Source organism: Anopheles marshallii, chromosome 2 (genome assembly GCF_943734725.1).
Source record: "Anopheles marshallii chromosome 2, idAnoMarsDA_429_01, whole genome shotgun sequence".
NCBI classification, from domain to species: Eukaryota; Metazoa; Arthropoda; class Insecta; order Diptera; family Culicidae; genus Anopheles; species Anopheles marshallii.
Window position 1 is genome coordinate 63,301,171 of NC_071326.1, and position 23,024 is coordinate 63,324,194.

At 41.0% G+C, this 23,024-nt stretch overlaps 1 protein-coding gene across 1 annotated transcript in view; it reads left to right on the forward strand.

Annotated features, from left to right (window-relative positions):
• LOC128719294 (protein O-mannosyl-transferase Tmtc3) overlaps window positions 1-23,024 on the forward strand; it is a 135,700-nt gene that overhangs the window by 106,676 nt on the left and 6,000 nt on the right. The window contains exons 6-7 of the mRNA XM_053812919.1: window positions 4,433-4,614; window positions 14,478-14,733. Of these exons, the coding sequence (XP_053668894.1) occupies window positions 4,433-4,614; window positions 14,478-14,733 (438 nt within the window). The remainder of the gene's footprint in view (window positions 1-4,432; window positions 4,615-14,477; window positions 14,734-23,024) is intronic.

The following is a 23,024-nucleotide window of genomic DNA, read 5'->3' on the forward strand; positions in this document are numbered from 1 at the left end:
TTTGTAGCTGAGGGATTTTAACAGAGTTAATAAGGATCAACTAATCTATAAAGCCCCGAAATGCTGGAGAAGATACACTATCACTAATGTTAATGCGATATGATCAGTATGAGAACCATTTTTCTATCCATACGACTACGCTGAGGGACACTTCCAGCTTTTCCAGTTTCAGTCCCAGAAACCCAGAATAGAAAGCTTCCTTAAGATCGCAACTATCTGGGACCAGATTCCAGACCTCGCTTGTGGAATTCGATGTGGTTTTGCAAAATTAGTTCGTTTGGGTATGAATCCATGTTGGGTAGAGCACAAGTGGTGCCATACCGTGCCACATTCGTAAAACATGAGCTCAAATATCTTCAATATAATGCGAAAAGACATCACACAATGGCACAAGTAACATTTTCAATAAATCTACGTTTCTCCTAAACACAATAAAGATTAGTTTGTAGTTTATACATTCTTTTACTGAAATCGTTGTTATCAATTGCATTTCAAATAAAACCATGTATCCAGCAATTAAAAAAACATTCCAATCTGTACTCTGTGCAAAAAGTCAATATGTGTAAGCTAATCGAAGATACAACATTCAGTTTAAAATAAACGCCAAACAGCTTAAGCACACACGCTACGCAAACTAGCGTTACAATTTATTTTACAATTTACGCTCATCCGAGCGTAAGTAGCAGCGTGGAAAATTAAACTCTAATGATTCGCAAGCCATAGCAAACGCTTTGCTGCCAAGTGTAAAGTATGAAAGCTCCATTTCACCGATCTAGGATAATATCGGCAAATGGGATGATTATTTTACCCACCCCATACATGCGCGAGTAGTGTGTGTAGGATATGAGCGAATACACAAGCTTCGTTTGCATTAGAAACCAGAGGTATGTTTAATTTTTCCATCGCACCTGATACATACAGTCTACGGGCGACCATTGCCACAAATGCGTTCGAGCTAGTAGGAGGACGTGATTTTACCCGAATGGTTTATGCTGCCGTTGATAGTGGTGTGACGGTGGTTGTGATATATGAGTGTACGCGGTAAAACCTCGATCGTAACGAAAAACAATCGCAAAATTCAGTGCACCTGCGGTGTGCGAAAATAAATAAAGCTATACCATCCGACTATCGATCAGCGCAGGCCCCTTACTTTCCGGCATCGGGGCATATTTGCCTTATCGAGTGTAGCGGAACCGTTCCACCATCCAACTGCAATGGTAAAACTTTTCCCGAAAACAATCCTAAACCATTCCGGTAGTGGAAACTCAGCACGGGTGAAATAAATCCCACCAACACATCATGCCCACCTCACTCTTCGGTACACACTTGGGCGGAATGAGGGCAGCATTAGCCCTTTTCCACGGAAAACTATTTATGCTCGCGTTGTTAAAGCCTGCCCCATCACCTCCTCTATCGTTTTCTCCCTTGTTGCAATTTCGGTAAACGTAATCATCAGCAATCACCACAAGCACACCACCGAGAGGTGGATCTCTGTTCCCTTGAAATTCGCCCCATAATCGACACCATCGCAGCTGTGGTATGGTGAGCACTGAAAGAAAAATGTATCAGAGCTTACCCCATCGAAAGCCACCGCCGTTTGTTCAAAGCGCAAGCCACTGCACTAACGTTTACCAGCGAGGCTTAAAATTTGAAACAAACACCAGACCAAACAAACGACGCCCCACCCAAAAAAAAAAGATCCGAAGCGCTCGCACTACCTATACACATAGAGCAATTGACGGGATATAAGCTCAAAATTCATCATTTTTCCACAATTTTGGTATATCAATATTCAACTAGAAAAAATTATTTGTTTATTATTTATTTTTTTATGTTATATATTTTTTTATATGGTTTCTGCAGACAAAACTGTCAAAGTCAAGATTTGTGAAAAATCATTTTTGGCCCTTGCGACTGATAAGCATCAGCCGTAAAAAATTTTAAAAAAATAATTATAAACCAAATTTGATTCTTTTTCCCATTCAAATAGACAACTTAGTACATCATCTGCATGTTTCTAGGTTGTTCGAAAAGATTATTGAAAAACTGTTTCAGAAATTTAAAGCCTAATAATATTAACATGTAATCAAATATTGTCTGGACGATTTTATGAAGGAGGCATGTCGCATGTCCTATATCTACTATCAACTTATGTTACAAAATACATGTTGTGAATGTTTGTGTACGCAAACGTTTGTTAAACTTTTTTTTTCAATTCTGTTGAATTGTACGTTAGATAGCAGACACCACCAGGTATAAGTTTTTTTTTATCATAACTGCTATTTGCGAAAGAGTTTTGTTCTGCTACATCTACAAACTACATCTCGAACTTTGAACATATTTTATTGTTTTTTTTTTTAAATCATAATTCTAGTATTTTTTATAAATAATTGTTTAAAATAATTAAATACTTAATGCTGTAACATTAAATTGGTAATTCGATAATAAATATTGTTATGGCCCTAATTTGTTCGACACTACCCACTGTGCGATGTGAAGGGAAACACTGGCGGCTTTGTGGCTTTCGAATAATTTTTTTGTGTGGATTTGTTCTGTGGATTCATGACGGAAGACCAAGCAGCCAACGAATGATGTTTGCTTTTGTGATCATAATTTATACCGTTCGGAAATGCCACATTTAAAGGCAGACGCCCAGAAAACAAAGGTGTGATGGTGCAGGTGTGATTTTACAAAAGGGATTATTGGGCATCCTCCTACGATAAGATTGTATTGCGTCGGTAAATAAATACATAAGGCAAAAGTTTCTCATCCATCCACATTTTGTGCATTATTCTTAAGTTCAAATACGTTTCATGCTTACTGTTACTAAATGTGGATTAATTTATTACACCACATCGGAATGCATAGCATACACTGCGTCTATCACAGCGTAAAACTGTTGAAGATGATCCTGACGATTCCTCGCTTGGCTGCAATAAATCGTTTTCTTTCTTTCTAATGACTGAATGCGTCGCTACTTAGTCAACATCATTCCCACTGGAAGAGAGAGAGGGAGAGAAAAAAGTCAAATTTACCCACCCATTCATCAGCTCCCGGTAAACAACCGCAACGGGTCCATTTGCAAAGCATAAACAGATAGTTTACGAGCCTTAAGTGAGCTCGTTTGCCGCTGATGATAATGATGTTGGGGCGTGTAAGCTTCCCTTGCCGGAAGCTGAGAGCTAATGTGTGCTTAGGCGGAGAGTCTGAATGAAAACTTGCCAGAGGCAAAAACAAAAAACAAGACTTGCTTATACCTCCGGACGGTAACATTCGGCAGTGCTTTAACGCGTCGAGAGCGCATTAAATAATCTGGTAAGATTATGGTACAGCCGTACGGATACCATGTCGCGTGTGTGTAATGTTTGAAAGACAAATGCGCCACAATTCATTCACATCTTCCAGACCATGGAACGACGCTGTGCGTTGCTGCCACGTAATGCACGTGTCAGTTTAAGAGTGTATGTGATTTAGTGCTTCATTCGCACGTTTTATAGCATTTTTACCTCGGTGTGTACACCTTGTTCGGTTGCCAAAGATGATGCCAAAAGGGTTTACGCAAACCGTAGGCGGTTATGTTCGGTGTCCATTTGTCTCGTTTGCGATGCTTGAGGAGCCTACCTTTCTTCGCCCAGGAGGACACATTACGCCTAGATGGTGCAATGCGAGAACCAGTCGTGAGATATACGAGAGATACAACGTACATTTGCCAAACAAAGTAACAGCTCATCAGAGTGTGTTGTGGTTGAGTACCCTTTTAAGGGTGTCTTTCTACGAAAAAAACGTTGAGACAACGGAAATACATTCGGAGAAGAAAAAATTCCTATTTCATGAGCACCTTCAATTTGCCTGATGTAACTCAACGGTCTTTACGGAATCCGTATCACACAATTCCATTAGTAGAATGAGTCACTGCTAATAGAGTTATTCTCTTAGCACCCAGTGAGATATTCGTATTATACTCTGCTTTTCTACACCGTCCAAATTGTCCTAGACTCGCAGCGTGACGGTAACACACCTTACGGATATTCATTTCGTCCCAAGAGCAGATAGTATCTTCGTTCGACATTTACCTCTGCACCGCACAGTACTGTTTGCCCGAGGATCCATTATTTCTTCATCAAGGTTAGTTATCGTTGAGTCATTGTGTTCGCCAACCTGCTCGGACATTGTGTCCGCAACTCCTTCAAAATCCAATGTACCAAACAGTCCTGCGTTCCCGGTAATAATTGATGTCTGTTTGCGTTGCAAAAACCTACAACGACTTCAAGTCAAAGGTTGTTCCAGTTTTTCCACCGAGCCGGCCAAGCTATTAGTCGTCAACGGGCTCTTGCAGACGGTTGTCCGTAGCGTACCTGGACAGTGGAATAATTCAATCATCAGCACTCATCCCTTCCTATTTTTCTTTCTCTTTTCCGGTTCACTGGCGCAGATTCGACTCGGTGACATCTACCATCTGGCCCGGTCGATGATGAGCGGGAAAACGTTCGCCCTGCCGACGGGCTGGTGGCCCCATGAAGCATCCCGCCGACTAGCAGTGCTGTGCGTTACCACCGTGGCATTGTTGTTTGCCCGGCTGCAGATCATGGGCTCCCAGCTGCCTGTTTTTACCAGGTGAGTACATTCGTGCTATCAATCTCGTGGTTCGCTCCAGACACAACCTTGCCCCCGAAGGTATGCAAACGCCGAAAAATTGATTACGATCGTAAGAGAGAAAGGGTATCGGGTCGATCGAGCGAGCTCTACCAATCGGTCATCGCATATTGGTTTGTGACAGTGACAGGCAATGTGGCAACATTCCACATGGTACCATACGATACCTCACGATATTGTCACTGCTGCCATGCCTGTACCAGAGACCGATACAGACCGATTCGATTAATTTGTCTGCTAATGCACACCGACGCTAGGTTGCCTAGCTTATAATCCGCTGAGCCTGGTTTCGAAACAGTTCGCCTCGGTTGCATCCGTCCAGGCAGAGATACGCTCAGTCAATCGGTGGTAATTATTTATCGTACTTTATGGCACCAATTAAATACGCTCCCTTTTGCTCTTCCGTTTCCAAAAATGTGCACACCCAATGTTGCCAATCTTCAATGTTGCCAAATATTCAACGCACACCTGTATAGGTATCGCATTGCATTATCGAATATCATACTGCCGAGATTGGTCTAACGCAACCGATGGAGAATCCATCTACATCGTTGCATCTTTTAATAGGTAAATGAGCTTTATCTGTCGGCTTTCTGTGCGGGGAGCAATTTTAGCCACTTCGAACCATTATTCTCTTGCAACCAAACCGAAACGATGACGAAGGCGTATTGGATTGTATTGAATCACCTGCTACAGAGTTGCTAAAGGTTCATGCTCATGCAAAGGAATCATGCTCTAGAAATTAAATGGATAGAATGTAACTTAATACTAACCCGAAGGTGAGCGTTTCATCCTTGTTACGTCTAAAGGTAGGCAATCCTTCTTTCACCTTGTATTTCGAACGGACACAGCTGTGTGTATCTGTGTCCCTTTTTTCGATTGTTGTTAGTTTAGGTTTTGGGTACGGCCTGTGTACATAATTCCGTTCCTGCAACAATGCATCAGTTCATTAGAATTTGTTGCATGATTCTGCGTTTAATTACAACCCAAGCATACCGTTGCAACGGTTCACTAAGGGTTTGCTGCCAATGACCCATGTACACCAGAAGCTTACCCTGAATTGGGCAACCAGAAAATCTGCTCATTAAAACAACCGTGCACTGTTTCCTTCCAGCACAGTTGCACACACACATTCCCGCACAGAAAAAATTGCTGCGCACACTTACACCGGCTGCTCATGAGCCCTACGGTTCGTATGATAAATCACCCATGAATGTAATTTCCGCCCACTGCGTTAGGCGGAGAGCGTTGTAAAATCAAACTACTTGTCTGCCGTAGGCTAAACCTCACGTCACGGTACACTACGCACCTGCCCGGTGTGTGATTTTCCGGGGGATTTACTACGACTATGTCGGTCCGCAAAATCATGTGCACCACTGCAGTCACAAACCGACCAGCCCGGCACGTACCGTGCTGCATTAACAGGCTGCGACAGACCTCTAGCTCATTGGCTGGTAAATGATAAGGTGTGTAAGGAGGACGGCAGTGATGAGCCCGGAGAGCAGAAGCTGGTTTAACATGGTCCACCGTATAAACAACAATGCTCATCGGCTATCGATTGGATGAGGCGATGCCGGGGGGAAATCGCCCGAGGCTGTGGTGCGGTAATGTTACGAATGCTGGAACCTGTGAACATGATGCCCATGGTCGTATATCAAACTTCAAATTCAGACACACGCAGACCGGGTGCGCTGAGGAACCGTACCGTATACCGACATGGCTTCAAACCCGCCTCTGCGATGTGAGAGATACGAGAGAATTTAATTAGGATTACGGTCGTTTTGTGCTGCGAAGGAACTACTAAACCGGTGACACTGTCCCGTACCATCCCGTACATACTCTGTCATCACCAGCCTGGACACCGGACACTCGGTCTGTTCCTCCATCGATCGGCTGCTACCACGTGATCGGCAACCGTGCCCTTGTCGGTTGTCCCTTCGTTCGGGCTACAATCGACCATACCGACTCGTCTCAACCTTAACTATCATTGTTTCTTGTACCGGTTTGTGCCTCTTTGGTGAGCGTTCTGCAGCAAGAGAAAGCGTTTAACTCACCACCATACCGTTCATGGCAAGCTGACCTCCATGCACTCGCTACGGTTTGGACGGCTTTTGTTCGACAAGTTTTTCCTTCTACGCGCAGATTTTCATCGTTGGAAGCGCCCTCCATTAGTTACAGTGTCATGCATCCAACGAATATCACCAAAGTCAATTTACCACAGTTTAATCGGTTCACCGCTGTGGTATGATATGCAACATGGAAAGCTTAGACGACTGGTATACTTCTTTTTTTAAGCTACAAGAATTTGATTTTAGGTAGACATGTTGCCCCAACTTTGTACAACTTTTTCGTTCTCCAACGTCTGCAGTTTAGGCGTTCTTTTAATTTTTATTGCATAAAGCATACTTTTCACGAGAATGATTATTTTGTAATGTTTGACAATGTGGTAAATGCTGGTGCTATTGCTTTCTATTGCTCATGTACACTTGCTAACTAAAACATGAATGTTATGTACAGTATGAAAACTATTGTGTCCTCATGGCATATGTTAATAAAGATAGCAATACGAATATCAAATATAAACTTTACTACACCATTTAGTAAGGCGTATTTGACACTGTTAGCTTTATCAAAACTGACTACCTTCATTTGACGTAAAATGTCATATTGATCCCGTGGAATCAATTAACAAGGATAGGATATCCATACCACCCTGTCTTCGTATCAACACTGATCGTCTATACGTTCCACAAGGAAATTGATCTGAGCGAATAATTCACCGTATCCCCTCGTTCCCACCGAAAAAAATACCCCACCGAACGTTTAGTTCGACCGAAACGAAAGGCTTCATTAAACATTAATTAATCCCCCGTAGCGGATGATTAAATTTCCATTAAGTGCATCCGAACCGAAGGGTCGAACCGAACCGCCGCGATGCTGGAACCATCATCATCATCCCGGTCCGGACCGAAATCAATGGCATGTAACAATAAGCCTTCCCTGAGTGGGATAGAACGGTTTAAGGTGCAGGTTCTTGCAAACAAAAAAAAGAAAAGATTACCAAAACTTCATCCATAATACATGCCCCGGATGCCATGCGCGCGCTCTCCATTCCACGCACTAGCGAAACAGTTGGTCACAAAAATTGTTCGACGTGTCGTAAAAAATGCGATACCACCGCATGAACGGCGCCCTCCGTGATGGTATGCATCAACCGAAACGGTTCGCAGCGGCGAGTAAAAGGAAGTAAACTGATTTAACGCCTGCACGGTGGAATTATTCCGTGATGAACAAATAAAAAAATATCACCATAATCCCCATCACCCGCGGAACGGCACCAGGCGCCTCCATGTATCATTGAGATTCGGGAAGCCATGCAAAATCGGCTTATCGCAAGCCGAACCTTTTCCGATTGACCAGTGAGGCAGATTTGAAGGCGGCCTTCCCATGAACTGATGTACCGAAATCGGATAAAATTCCCACACGAAGTTCAGATTCATCGTGTCGAACACCGTCCAATTTCGAAGGCTCGCGCGGAAGTACATTTGCTTACGCACACTTTGGCAGTTTTATGTAAAGGGGGTGTTCACGATGCAAAAAAAAACACACACACACACTCACCATCCCATACGTGACGCTTCGTTTCGTCACCCGATTCGTTCCACTTTGCAGCTCGTTTTTCCGAGCGCCCAAAGTGCAAAGTCCATGCCCCTTTCCCTCGTGAGCAAGAAATGGGAATGAGGTCAAGACACTTTCACTACGAGACAATGAACAAAAAAAGAGGATGGAAAGCTCTGTCTGTTAAGGGGTAACGTTGTGTGTGAAGAAAAAAAAATAGCAACCCACCATCGAGAAGGGACAATATTCGGGTGAGACTGGAAGATGATGCTTGCTGGTTCATAAATTATGTTTCATGTTTTGACGAGGGTCCGTAGGACACACTCGCACACACTCAATCCCCCCGTCCGGAGTACGGGGCGTATACGAGGGTACTCGAAATGAAATAAGCAAAATATATTCCAGTCGCTCCACTCCACCACCCGTTCTACCGGGAGTGATCCGTTTTTTATGCGAAAAAGACATAAAAGGAAGATCATAGGTCACAGTTACCATCGGATCCGCTTCATGGAAGGGATGAACCTGTTCGATGTGAAGCTAGAGCTGATGGGAAACATGTCAGTGCGTAGAGCCTACTCATCACTCCTGCCTAGCGCGTCCCGCATACCCTACTATATCTGCTTTTTTATTCGGCTCGTACCAGGTTTCTGTAACATGGCTACGCTTTATATTCCCACTGCAGACTTTATGCCGAGTGTATCAACACAACATTCCATTCAGAAAAGGGAAACTTCAACTTTCGATAGGTTTTTAATTTGATTTATGATAACAACACAATCTCGTTTTTTTTTTTTTGAGGGGAAGGGGTTTCACCCAGTTTTGAATTTTAACGACGAAGAGAAGTGTATATAATAACCAACATATGATAACGCTGAATTTTAACCGATCTCTCGAATGTCCAGTCAACTGAAGTTGGCCACTGTATAAACGATTCGAAATGTTAGATGCATTAAACGATGAAGCGTTATAATTGCTATAGTTGACACAGCAACGAAGCGCATTAATGCAAATTATACGTTTAACTTACTTAAATCAACATCACAACAACAGCACTTACCTCTTTTTTTAAGTCTATGCAGGGTTTTACTAGTCGATTTCCAATGCCTACAGTGTTTTCAATATTATGTGTAGCATATTTAAAAAAAATGTTGTAAATGCTATTTCTCTGACATATTTTCAAAACCTTGTTCATAGCAACAGCGTTGTTCATGAATTCGACTAACAAAGCTGAACCACATTTTGCTTAACCCACTACATCCCATGGGTACGTAATCTTAATCCAAATGGTATGAAGCTTTACAATCTGTATAGAAATGACCCGAAATGAGGGGTTAGGACATTGTTCTTGATTGGCTTTCTTCAGAAGTCGATATAATTAAATTTAACTTTTGGCTATTTTGTCATTTAATACTTGATTTTATCCTAACTTTGCATACCACGAAACGCAACGTAATATACCAAAATTGATCTGCAAAGTAGTATTGACGCAAAAAGCGCTGTTAAATTAAAATCTTTTAAAACTTAAATCAACCTGTAGTTAACTAAACAACATCTTTAGTTTGATAAAAATAGATTTTTTAAAGAGAGTCTTTTTGCGAATGAAATGTCATACGCTTTGATGTAATGGGTTGTAACGAGTGATGACGTAATGAATTCCCTACAATAGTTTTTGTGTTCACATTTCTTTGTGGTTCGATTTGACAATTGTGAACGGCAACTGTTACAAATGAAACACCTTTTAAAAGGAAATGAAATTGAAGTGTTCGGATCGGATCAGATTCTTCAAGGTTTCAATACTACCAATAAAAATTGTCTTGTAAAACCCTGTAATCTGCGTTGTACCGGTAGGTATAATTAAATTTAACGTTATCATAACCAAAGTGATGTAAACCAAAGTAATGTGAAACTTAAATTCTTGAATAAAAGCGTATCGCGAACAAACTTAATGCCACATTAGTAAATGGGTTTGGGTGGATTACTGTTTTTATGTTTTTTTTTTCATGGTGTACGTGGGTTCGTGGCACCCTTTAGTAACCATATTTCACCAGGTATTTTACTTGCGATTTTTCCGCAAACCCTTTTCGGTAAAGGCTGCCTGTTCGACAAAAAAGCTTTTTAAACCAAAATAGTATAGTACCAAACATTTAAACAGGATCCACAATGTACAGACTTTCTTTTCACAAAAGCGGAAATGGTAGTTCTATTTGAATGCGATATTTAATCTCTTACGCTCCATTCGATTCCACGTAAAGCTGCCCTTTCAATTTGTCGTACACGTGTGTTAACTTTATTCCAATTTCATTATAATTTTCCTGGAAACCCCCACCAAAATTCAGTTTTATGTTATGTATTCCCGCTGACAAAGTACGTTCCGTTAAGACAAGCATACATGCAATATGATTGTTCGTACAATATTCACATACCACTTGGTTTCCCCACTTCGGTCCTGAAAACGTTCTTCCGTCAGATTAATTTTGTTGTTCAACCATTATGCCGAGGAAAATGATCTTATTTTGCAGTACCGTACACAACACCCAGCACTGCAAACGTAAGGCCAGTGAAAGCACACCTATCGAATTGACAGCTCATTTGGTGACAAGCTCGTAGCACGCCACCGCGTTTTCGACGGAAAACTAAAATGAATATTTTCTTATTTCGTCCACCTTTCCAACACACAACACCGGCCGTGGTGGCAGAGGTGTTCTGGTAAATTGTTAGCCACACCTTTCGTAGAGCATGTCCAATAAATCTAGCATCTAATCGTGGTACTGCTCCCGTTTCATCCGATGCTTATTTTTCGCGACGACATACATGACACGGACTCCGACGGGTGGTGTCCTCTTTTCTCGCTGAATTTGTGCGAAACACGTTGCAGCACACGCTTCACTTTGACACTAACGACGTATGCGAAGCTGCTCCACGACGGGGTACGGGCACGAACGGGCGAAATTCGCCGACACATTAAACTATTCGACGCTATAATAGGAAATTGATTGGAAACGTTATTTTGCTGGAATGATTTGATTTCCTTCCGTTGCCAACGCATCGTTTTCCACCCTTATTCTGCACGTTCGAACCGAAACGAAACACCCCTTACCTATGATGGCACTACTGGTAGCCAGCAACAAAAAACAAAGAAGGTAACCATAAAACGGTGGAAATAAACGTTCCATGCTAGTACAAACGCATAGGAAACCTGCTGCTTTAGCCGAGTGGATGAACCGAAAGTTATTGCACTCTCAGCCCTTATGTTTTACTACGGTTCTCAACATACTTCACCAGGGGTTCACAGCACTTCCATGATCCTGTTGCTATTTTCACGGAAATTCCTACCCTGCGCTACCGGCGGCACATAGTTCGCATCCGTGACCATTTACCGGCATGCGGGTGACGTTGCAAACTGCTAAAGGTGCTTCAATTTGGCAATAGAGCATTTTTATCGTGCTGAAGGGCAACCTTCACTTGTGCTGGTGACCTCGAGTGGTGATAAAAATGGTGCATACCTAACCTGGGCTGTTAGACAGTCGAGTGCGCTTAAAAATCAGTAACAAGCACAGGATTCTCTTTTTCAACATATAATTCGTTTCCTCTAATTTAGCTATTTTAAGTAGGTAAATTAGTAAATACTAATTCGTTGTTTCGAATATAAAATAATAATTGTAAAGATTAAAACTTTAAATATAAACATCACAATTCAATGCAACTTTTTTACTACATACAAATTAAATCAACAAAGCACTTTTAAGGCAGGAGATTTGTTTTATAAATATTGCGACACATTTTATTGTTTTATAGTTGCAGAACAATAGGATGGATAACTAAAATTAAGGTCAAAACATTTTATCTTTTCTTACGCCCTCGATTACTTCGATCAAAATAAAAGCATGTTTACACATTGAAGAATTGTAAATAAAATTTAAATTTTTAAAAGTATATTTTTAACATGTTAATAGAAATATCCATACAAACCCTACTTCTGTGATGATATTTTTAACATTTTCATTTACTTTTTTGCTTACTGGAAACATGGACTAACCTGGTTATAACCTGAGAAAGAAATGCTGTGTTTTGACATTCGTCAAGCAGCTGACCGAAGATTTCATTCACTCATCAGACTCTTCACTTATCAGAAAAACACTGTTATTCTAGGTTAACTTGGTTTTCCAATTTGTATGGAAAGCTGACAGCAAATAAGCCTCCAAATATCAAAATACATATGGAAAATTTAGCTCAAATCTGGCCCTATCTAATTATGTCCATTTAAAATCAGAATAAAATTAAAAGTAGTACTAGAATAGAATATAGAATTATACGCGGTATAACAAATGCTAATGGAACAGATTTTCACAAAAAATTTCACATGTCATAGTATATGTAATATGATTAAATTAAAAATAACACATCACATTGTTACGATAAAAATGTGCTCTTTACAGTAAATTACAATGTAAAAATGTCATCGTCGTTATCGTAATCCCTACGTTTCATATTGCTGTTACATTTCATGTTGAAACGCCGTTTAAAATGCTACCTTGAGTTCAAAATCCCTGTATTATGCATTGAGTACATCATTCAAAACCCATTATCGCATTGAAAAAGCAAGCAATCATTTTGCCCGTGAAAAATACCTGTTTGATACAAAATGGTTAACAATCTATTCATTCGCTGCTTATTGTCTGCACACGGCTGTATAAAGGCCCCTCCCGGCAGCCATCACGCTTACTCAAGTAGCACGCGTAAGCAAACATGACAGCAGAAACGGTCCTGTCATTTCACAACCGACGGTACCATGTCCTCTGCCCTGCAACCGGGCATGGAAAGTGTGGTGCGAGAATACGCGCCGAAGGAAAATTATTAACCTTTATGGTAGTTTTATGACGTGAAATCGCGCAATAGCAAAAACGTTGATGACTTCGTTTCTGTAGGTTTGCCTGGTCGCTTCCCCCTTGCATACCATTTCCCGGAAGCGTTCGAGGACCGCCAAGGATAACTGTTTTTTCCCTGTCCTTCCTTTCTTCTCTTACCTTCATCACGTACACGGATTTGCCTCGCAAGCCAAAGTTAGCAATGGTGACAGCACTCGCCGTCCCAGAAACAACCTGTGCGTGTGTTGAATGTTTGGCTTATTCCTTTTATTACGCTGACGGAGGTGCTTTGCCGAAGTACCTCTGCTTGGTGATGGCACAAAAAATCCATTCCTTCCCTTGGCGGTTGTGACTCCGCCGCTGACGAGTTTGACGCTCGCGGAAATGTTACTTTGTTGCGCCACTGCCGGATGGAGACCGTCTTAGCAGGGTTACCACAACATACACAAGCGGACGGTGGGGAAAATGCAGAAAAATGGTTTCATTCAGCAAGGAAATGGTGAGATTTACCCTCTGCAAGCTCGACTCCTACCTTCCCTCAGCAGTTCCCGTCTGTTCGTCGGTTTTGCACTGAAAACCCCGATGTCACATGTCACCAACGATTACGACGCACGACGGGTGCGGTGTTCCACGGTACCTTATATTGTCACCAACGATACTGCCAGCCCGGGTTCACAACCACCGCGTGGAAGCGAAGGCCAATTTGATCGTGTCAACCCGTGCAACCCGAGGCCAATAAAATATCTAATTTCATTCGAGTAAAAATATGAGAGCTTTACTATCGATCATATTGTTTTGCGACTGCGTTCATTTTCGAATCGCACGGATGTGCATGCTATGTAAGCGATGGTTTTGTCATGGTTATGATTTTACGTTATGGCTTCTGTCACGCCCAAGGTGCCGTGCGTGTCATTAAGAATTGGTGATCAACTAACCAATCGCCATTCGTTTATAGTATGCCGCATGGAATGGAAGTTATTCAGCTGAATGGACATTCTTCACGTCCTTGTGCTACATAGTGTGGTACCTTAATCATGAAAAAAATAATTCGATAAAATTCTTAAAAAATTTTTGGACTCACTATATTTGTGGATGTTGCTGAGACGATTTTCGGTAAAATGTTTAACTTAAAAATTCTTCCAAATTCAACCCTTGATGGGTTTGGCTAGATTAGTTCGATCGATCGCACATTCTTTTGGTTGATCTTCGCTGATAAAGGCATCAATTTCCGGATGACCGGCTGTGGGAGGGAGAGTGAATGCTTATTTCCTTAGTGGAGCTCGTAAAATCTTGTTTTGTTTTTTCTTTAACATCCGACTTACTTCTTTCTCTCTGTTTCAGGTTCGACAATCCAGCATCGGTGGCGGTAACCCCAGCTCGGCAATTGTCGTACAACTATCTCGTCTCAGTCAACCTTTGGCTGTTACTATTCCCATGCGATCTTTGCTGCGACTGGACGATGGGAACGGTCCCTTTGGTCGAGTCGTTCACGGACCCGCGTAATTTTGCCACTCTCGGAGCGTACAGCATGATTGGCGTATTGGCATGGGTTGCCTTCATCGAAAACCATCGCCAAAAGTCTGCCGTAGTTGTCATGGTGAGTAAAAATTGTTTCACACGTCCCGTACCACGTCAACCAAATATATGTGACACTTTCTTGCACTTTAAAAACGATTTTCGTTCGCACTTGTGAACGAAAATCAAAGTTAAGTTATCTTGAATTAAAATCTAACAACAAAAAAGTATTTCTAAACTCCTATAGATAAATATTGTATTTTGTAGTAAACAAATATTTATTTGTTACATTTTTATTGTTTAAAACGTTAAACCGTGAAACCGTTGTTAAACCAAACTTTGATCCCGTTTTTTTTTGCCAAACACGGTAAACCGTTAAACCGTTGTTAAACCCTACTATTTTCATATGTGATATTTTTGGATTACTCAAAAAGATGTATTTAATAAGGAATTTTGTTTATTTGTTCCAAAGTTCACTACAAACTTATCGCTAGTTTTTGTGAATTCCGAATGACAGAAATATCATACGTTGGTTTGCTTCGGCATCTATTGTGAGTGTGCGAGTGTGTATAGTCATTTCATGGGAGTTAGCAGTTATTGTTATTTTTAGTGTTTATCAAAACATTATCAATACATTTAAAATCATTGTTCCAAGCAATAAACGTAATACTGGCGATATATATGTCTCCAGATACGCTATTATAGCGGATCGCTATAACCCGGAAAAAATCCGCGAGTCTCGAATTTCCGCGTAAGTCGAATCCGAGAGTAAAATCGTTTATACTTCAAAGTGAGATAGTTAATTTCCTTCTCTGCACTTAAGTTATTCTGCAAACCAGGTTACTTTTTGATAGAATACATTAAAATAAAATTAAAACAAATGATTTTTTTTACGACAAAGGAAGCTATTTGAGACCAATTTTACACCTTTTTGCATATATTTTGTGCTTTAAACTAACTCAGCTTCAAATTTCCTAAAACCGCGTATCTCCGAATCCGCATGTAAGAGGAACCGCGTTCCTCGGGGACTGACTGTATATTTGTTTCCTAGATGAAAACACATTTTTGAAACATTTTTTGGCTAATTTGACTTTTTGGACCCGGAAGATACTTCACTGATTTGCACAGGGAAGTTATTAACTAGCTGACAATATTATTACATAAGCTCTGATAAGATATTACAAACACACACACACACACATATATATATATAATTTTGCTTCATTTTTATGTACACATGTTCGTTGTGTTTCGTATTTGCCGTATGGTAAAAATAAACCTAAGACATGAACACCAAATCTCAAGCGAATCACACAATCACGCATGGGAAATCTATCTCTGTCTGTTCGAGCTGATTCCAACGTAGCTGAACGAAGTGGTTTATCATCATTATCTGGCAAACATATCCCACACATTCTCAAGTTTGCTGTTGATTTCAATTTTCGTGCCATGCATCGACAAAACCCGACCCATTACTTTTGCCATCCTTTTCCCCGAGGATTTCCAAACCCATGTGTCTTAAAACCAGGAAAATGGCTATGAAATTTGTTTCCTCGCACCACATCACTCGACGTGGAAGACGGGTTCGTATGAGTGGTTATGTGTCCAGTGTGTGACATCTTTGAGATGCGTCAAAATCCGTTTGGTAATGATTTTTGTTTCTTTTTATCCCTCACTAGGCTCACATTTGTTTCTTTTCCTGACGATTGCCTTGCTGTGTAGAATATTCTACACATTCCGCTTGCCTATTTGCTACCCATCGAATCAAGGCAAACAGTTCACATTAAAGCAGCAAACACACACACGTCCTCAATTCTACCAATAGCCAGTCCTCTTCAGACCGAGCGAACAACCGAATCCTCAGGCACGTTCCGATTGCTCACTCATGCGAACAGAACGTCGGGATATGTTGAGATCCCCCTCACATTTTGTACAATGTCTTTTTCTCTATCGATTTTCTTCCTCGATTCAACCTTTTCTTTTTCCCCACAACACAAAGAAGAAGCCTCCAATGGTTGACCATCGATCGGGCGGCGAAACGTGGGACCAATTTTCTTCGTTCCACCAAAGGGTCGATCGATTTTCCACCGAATGACCCCAAACCGCACGGTATTTTCATTTGTTCGAGTGAAAATACGCATCCACACCTTCGGCGATACCGCTTCTTAGTTCGTTGATGATGATGTAGAAGCCAATCCAAACCGTTGCGAACCGTCGCCGAGTTGGGAATCGTTCGTACGTTGCCCTTGTTGCTTCCGTCAGCTAGATTCGATATTTCCTGCATCGCATCGTACCATAACATCCACGTCCTTTGCCCATCGTGACGACTGTGTAACCTTCGGTCACGGGTTGTCTTCTGCTTTTTCAATCTATCGCATTTTCGATAACATCGTTCCGTTCGGGTTCGGTTGGCAGCGATCGGCTGTGGCTGGTGACCGGCTGCTTTAACAGCTTATAACTAGCAATGTAAATCTGAGTATCTACGCTTCCGATCGGGCCGGATTTTTCAAACCCAAGGGTCAAGGAATGCTTGCCAATGGTATTTTTGGTTGGTATTTTTAAATTTTATTAAAGAGATTAATGAAAAGTAATGAAATAAGAAATGATCATTTTATAGCAAATAGTTGTTATCCATTATAAAGGGTATGCAAATAAAAAAAAATCTCCTGTTTTTTTAGTTCTTAAATTTATTACTTAATTTCCAACTTACGTACTACCCAATACTTAAAAATTCAGTTACGTACCTCATTCGGCAAACCTCTCGTGATTGTTGAAGCTGCAAATAACTACTCACATTTACATGTTCTCTATCCTCCTGCATGCAGAACTTGTTGTGAAGCTTGTAAGAAATCTTAAACCAGCGCCTAGTAGCAAAGTCTGGATGAACATTCGTTGATGATGCTTAGCTATGAGCTAATTTCGAGCACTGTTAATTTATAGTAATAAGGGTCGTAGATAGTATAAAGTTATGATTTGTTTGGCTTAAATATTTCCCAAACCATTAAATAGAATATTTGACTTAAAAATTAAATTGTATCAATGCTTATCATTTCAGATTATTGGTGATCATTTATTGTAAAAACTAATGCAAAAGCAAAACATTTGTCTGATTTGGGCGTTCCAATATTCATTTGCCACGTAAATAAAACAGTTAAACCATTCATTGTAAGTGAGCAACAAGAGCGACGTTCGGATTGCATGCCAAACAAAACTGCAATCACTTACCTAGCTTCAGTTTCTAGGAAACTCGTGTTTCGAGTCAATTTTAACATTGCAGTTTTGATGACAGCTATAAACTTCCTTCTAAGGAAATATCTCCTTTCCTCCTCATTCACTCTTCACATCGGTGGCAGGAAAAGCCACTAGCGATTGATATTACACTCCGGTTGTTTGCCGAGGATGAAATTTGTTTTTCCTCATCCAAAACAACCACCGATTCACTCGACCAATTCAACCGAGCGAGGTGGAAGTTGAACATTTTTGCATTCTCAGCAGCACTAGCAGGAAGCTTAAGTCCCGCTTCTAAATGTGAAGCTCTCCGCGCTTTCCGTGCATTCGATTTGCTCTGCTGCGTTTTAAATTGGTCCACCGGCATTTTCTTTTTCCTACCGATTCATTTCGTACCACTCGGTTCGGGCTTCCGTCCGGTGGATTTACATATAAAACGAAAACGATTCCGTGGAAAGAAAGAAACCCCCGTACCAGCTGGTAGGGTGGGACCCACTCTTTCCGGTGGGACGGGTAATCTTTATCGAACGTTGGCACACATACACAAATACTGCGCGTTGTAAAGTCGCGCCATCCATGCGCGAAAGAAGCAAACCGGAAGCTGGTTCCAGTTCGCGAAAGGACTACAGCAGTCGATGCCATATCCTTAATCCTCTCGAGTGTGCACGAACTCGGAAAGACAAGTCGAGCATTCGATGGCTGTAAATGTAAACCGCCGATGAAGGAGTTTCCTGCAAACGTTCCGTCAAAGCTTGCTTGCGTTTTCTCTCCGGGACATATCGTCGGGCGCCCGGTGAATTACATTATCGATGGCATTCGCTTTCGTTTTCCTTTTTTTTTTTGCTTTTCCTGGTCTCTCTCTCTCTCTCTTTCAGTCTTTCCTTCGGATTCGTATTGTTCATCTTACATATTCACAAATGATCGTATAACTTCACGAAGCCCTAAAAGGCTTCCGGGCACGGCAACCACCGGACGACATTCCGGTTCCGGTTGAAGTAATAACCCAGTTGCTTGGAATCCGCTTCATAATCCTTTTCTGCTCGTAACGGTTTACAGTGTGTCCTTTCTTATTTTTGGCATACCCTTCAAAGGATTTGCTGTTCTCAATGAAGGAGAAAATCAATACCTTTCTTCATTTCAACATTCGGCATGCACAATTTGTGGAGCTATTCTTGTATTCCCATCCGAACAAATTGTTCGAAAACCTCCAAAATTACCAATTTTTTTACATTTTTATTCTCACATTAATCATTAATCATACTTTAAAAAAATAGTAACACCAGTACTTCAAGGTGACGTGCACAGTTAAACATTTTTAAACATTTAATACAATGAAAATGATTATCGCGCTATAGTTGTTTGCATATAGTTCAAGAAAACAGTGATTGGTATACAAATTCAGAAAAATTCGAGCTCAGAAGAAATTGATAACAAACATTTGCATGCTTCGAACGAATTGTTGCCTAGTGTTAGCACATGTACGCCTAAATGTTGGCAGTCGCAATATAAAAATCGGCTAATTAAAATCTGTTCAATACCTATCATCAATCGGATTGGGATAAAATCCTATTTTTATATGCAAACAAAGTTTCTAGATCACTAAGTATGCTGAGAAAGGAACACGTACACTGCCTAAGTGTCCTTGATACCGAAGCAAACAAATAGCAAATTGCTACTTGTACCATAAAAAAAGTAAGAGGAGAGTCATTCGGCTTGCGTTTCCTCTCTACTTGCGCTTCGTTTCCATATCTCCAATCTTTCCCTCATTGTTCCCGTATTTGCTTCGCGCCACTAATCCTAGACTCTTCGCTTAATGTATAGCCGCATCTTTGAACGTTGCACCATTTATTTAGATTTATGAGTCAACGATAACTCAACGTGAAATCTTTTTCGTTTTCGGCAAATCATTGCCTCGTCCCTTCAATTTGTGATTCCCAGCTCCGGCTGGTATTGCGTTGGGTTTGTTTAGGATATTTGTAAATATATATATATATATATATATATATATGTTCTGCCATGCCTTTCTTTTTATTTCATCACACTGCTCAATTACTGTATTACTGCAGTGAATCCTTCCGGCTCATACGGCCCATGGCCAGAAACCTTCCATTAGTGTGCTGCCTGTGCGAGCGTACAATAAAAAAAATCATGTTTTCATTCTAGCACTGCGCGAGAAGATTGATTACAGCTGAGGGCAAAATCTCCTCTCCATTTAAGCTTTCGCGGAAGGTTTCGGCCATTTTTTAACTTCCCCGTCCGCGTGCACCGCCTAGTGCGCCGGTTCTACGTCTCGCAAGTAGACGGAAAAGCTCCGTTGGTTAAGCATTGGTATTTTGTTCTTTTCGCATGTTTGCAATTTCTATAAGTGATAAGCCTTCAGACTGAATGCAGGTTTGAAGGTAGATTGTTTGCAGGAATGCGGTGCGGCGGTTTGGCAGCACTACTAGACGGTCAAATAAGAAAACTCATCAATTTCATGTCACTCTACCTCTGTTGCCAGTCGGTAAAGTATCGGTGGGTTGAGTCATTCAAAATTTCCACCATTGGGAAGTTAAAATGAGGGAAAGCAGTAAAGCAATTCCTTGATTTGTTGTTTACACTTGGGACATTTTTTTCTGTTGAGAGTTTTAACCTAATTAGAATATAGTGGAGTCGAACGAAATTTTTCGCTTTATATATTTACGTATTTCGTGAATTTGATTCCAGACAAATACCCGGTTCCTCTTATGCGTGGATTCGGAGATACGCGGATTTTGGAAATTTTACAACTGAGTAAATTTATTGAAAATGTCTTCCATTGTCATATAATACATTTGTTTTTAAATTTGATAGATTTTTATTTCAAAACGTCGCTAAAATTGCTGAATAAATAAAGAACAGAGAAGGAAGGCGTCTTTGTTACTTTGATGTTGCATTGCATTGCAAGCTATTGCAAAACAAAATTTGATTAGGTATAACTGTCATCATGTGAATCATTGCTCGCCTAAATGTATGCAAGTTGTTGATTAGTTTAATATTAGAGCATGCTAATGATATATTGTTTATACATTCAATTTGGTTTACACAATTTAACTGCATTTTTAACTAAACGCATTGAAACAGGAACTTTAGAGTTAATTATTATGACACTTATTTTAAAACTGTACAGCTGCACCATTAATCTACTATCTTTTTGTACATTTTAGTTGTTTCAAAATGAAATAAATATTCGCCACACGCTCATCTCACATAGCACCTAGTTCATTGCATTAGAAACAAAATTCAAATTTAAACATGAACCAGCCCCATCCTTGGCACAGACCAGATTACTCAAAGCCCGTCAACGTCTGCTTCCGTCCTCATACCAGCAATCGGACAGCCTCAATTGTGCACCGTCGCACTGTGCACTCCACTTAAATTCGCACATTGACTAAGCTTTTCCAACTTCACCATGCGATCGTTTGTTTTTATGTTTTCGCTGCTCTTCAACTGATGGCGCCATCCGTCTCTAGCCACTGCTCGAGGGATTAAAGTGACATAAATTCTAAAACTAAATGAAATTTTTGCAAGTATGTGTGTTCCACGGGTTCCGTTTGTCGTTCAACTACCGAACGGCTGTCTAGACGGTCGTCAGTGATTATCTCCCCGGGTGATTCCGACGGTTCTACAACACATATGAACCACGTTCACTATCCAACCCGCCTACACACGTCATACCGCACGGTTGCCAGGAAGTGTTAGTGGTATAAAAATAAGCAAATGCATTTACGTTTCTTTTTTCATTTCACCCGGGCATTATTATTATGCGAATGGTAATGGCGGCTATGTTGAGGTTAGTCCCACGGGTGTCGAGATTATTCAGCGCTGGAGTATAGTTTTCTTTTTAGTGCCGGTTTTTTTGGCTGTGCTTCTTGTTTTCCTCTCCACAAACATTTCTACCGACGGTGTAGATCTCTGTCACCAGAGCTTCCAGAATCGGAAGTGCAGGTAAGAGTGGTGTGGAAGTGCAGTACACACAAGTGGTGTATGAGATGCATGTTTCCATTGGAATTCATATTTTCAACTGCACGGAGAGTGTTGAGCTTTTTGCACGTTTCTTATGTTTTTTTGTGTGTGTTTTTGGTACATTGCAATGAGATGCATCATGCAGGGATTGTGATACGAGAATAATAATACCCTCGGGCGTACTGTGACACATCTCACATGGGTAACTAATGCCACCGATGGGTACCGGTAGCAGAGTTCCACCTGGGAGACATTTTGATTGCTTCAGACAATCATGTTTGTACGAGGAGAAAAAATGACGTTACACTCCAGGGGTGCGCCAGGGATCGACAGACAAAACTGGGCCAGAGCGTTGACGCTCCAAACATCCGCTGTACAATGACAAGACGTTTTTAATTGCAGCGCAGGGTTAGGTGAGATATTACCCACGTAAGCTTTGATGGCATGTAGCTATTGCAGTTTATTTATGTGCTTTTTAATTTAAGTACAATTTTATTTAGAATTATTTTCTTGGTCGAATCATCGATTTTGCCCAAAATTACTATGCTGATGGTTAATGGTTTATGTTTGAAAAAATCAATCAAGAAACGAAACCAATTTAAATCAATAATCACCACACCCCACGATGAATCTTTTTCCCTCAACAAAACGACATTCAGCTCGATAAGATCGTTAGCTACCCCAAAAAAAACCGACAGTACAAGACAAATTGTTGAGAGTGGAATAGAAAAGTGCGACGAAGAAAAAATAGCATATATATTACCCTGAAAGCCGAACCTGAATGTAATAACAAGCGAAGGAAATGTGTATTAAATAACAAACGGTTGTTACGAGAGCAGATCGATCGATCTAAGCGATATCTTCTTTTCATCAAATAAACACGCAAGTACGCATCGGCCTTTCGCACACAATCGCACAAATCCAAATCACACAGCGGCACGGTACGAAAATATGCCAGTGTTCGCAAACGAAAGTAAGGGCACTGACGAAATGAAAAGAAAACTGATGTCACGTTTGCTGGCACAAAAGCACGCCGCTTGGCGGAACGGCAAGCCGAAGGTAAATAATTATTTATCGATTATCGACATCTTATGCGAGCCATCTGCCACCGCACCCACGAGCACTCTGGGCAACGCTTCTAGGGAAACGAAATGAAACAAA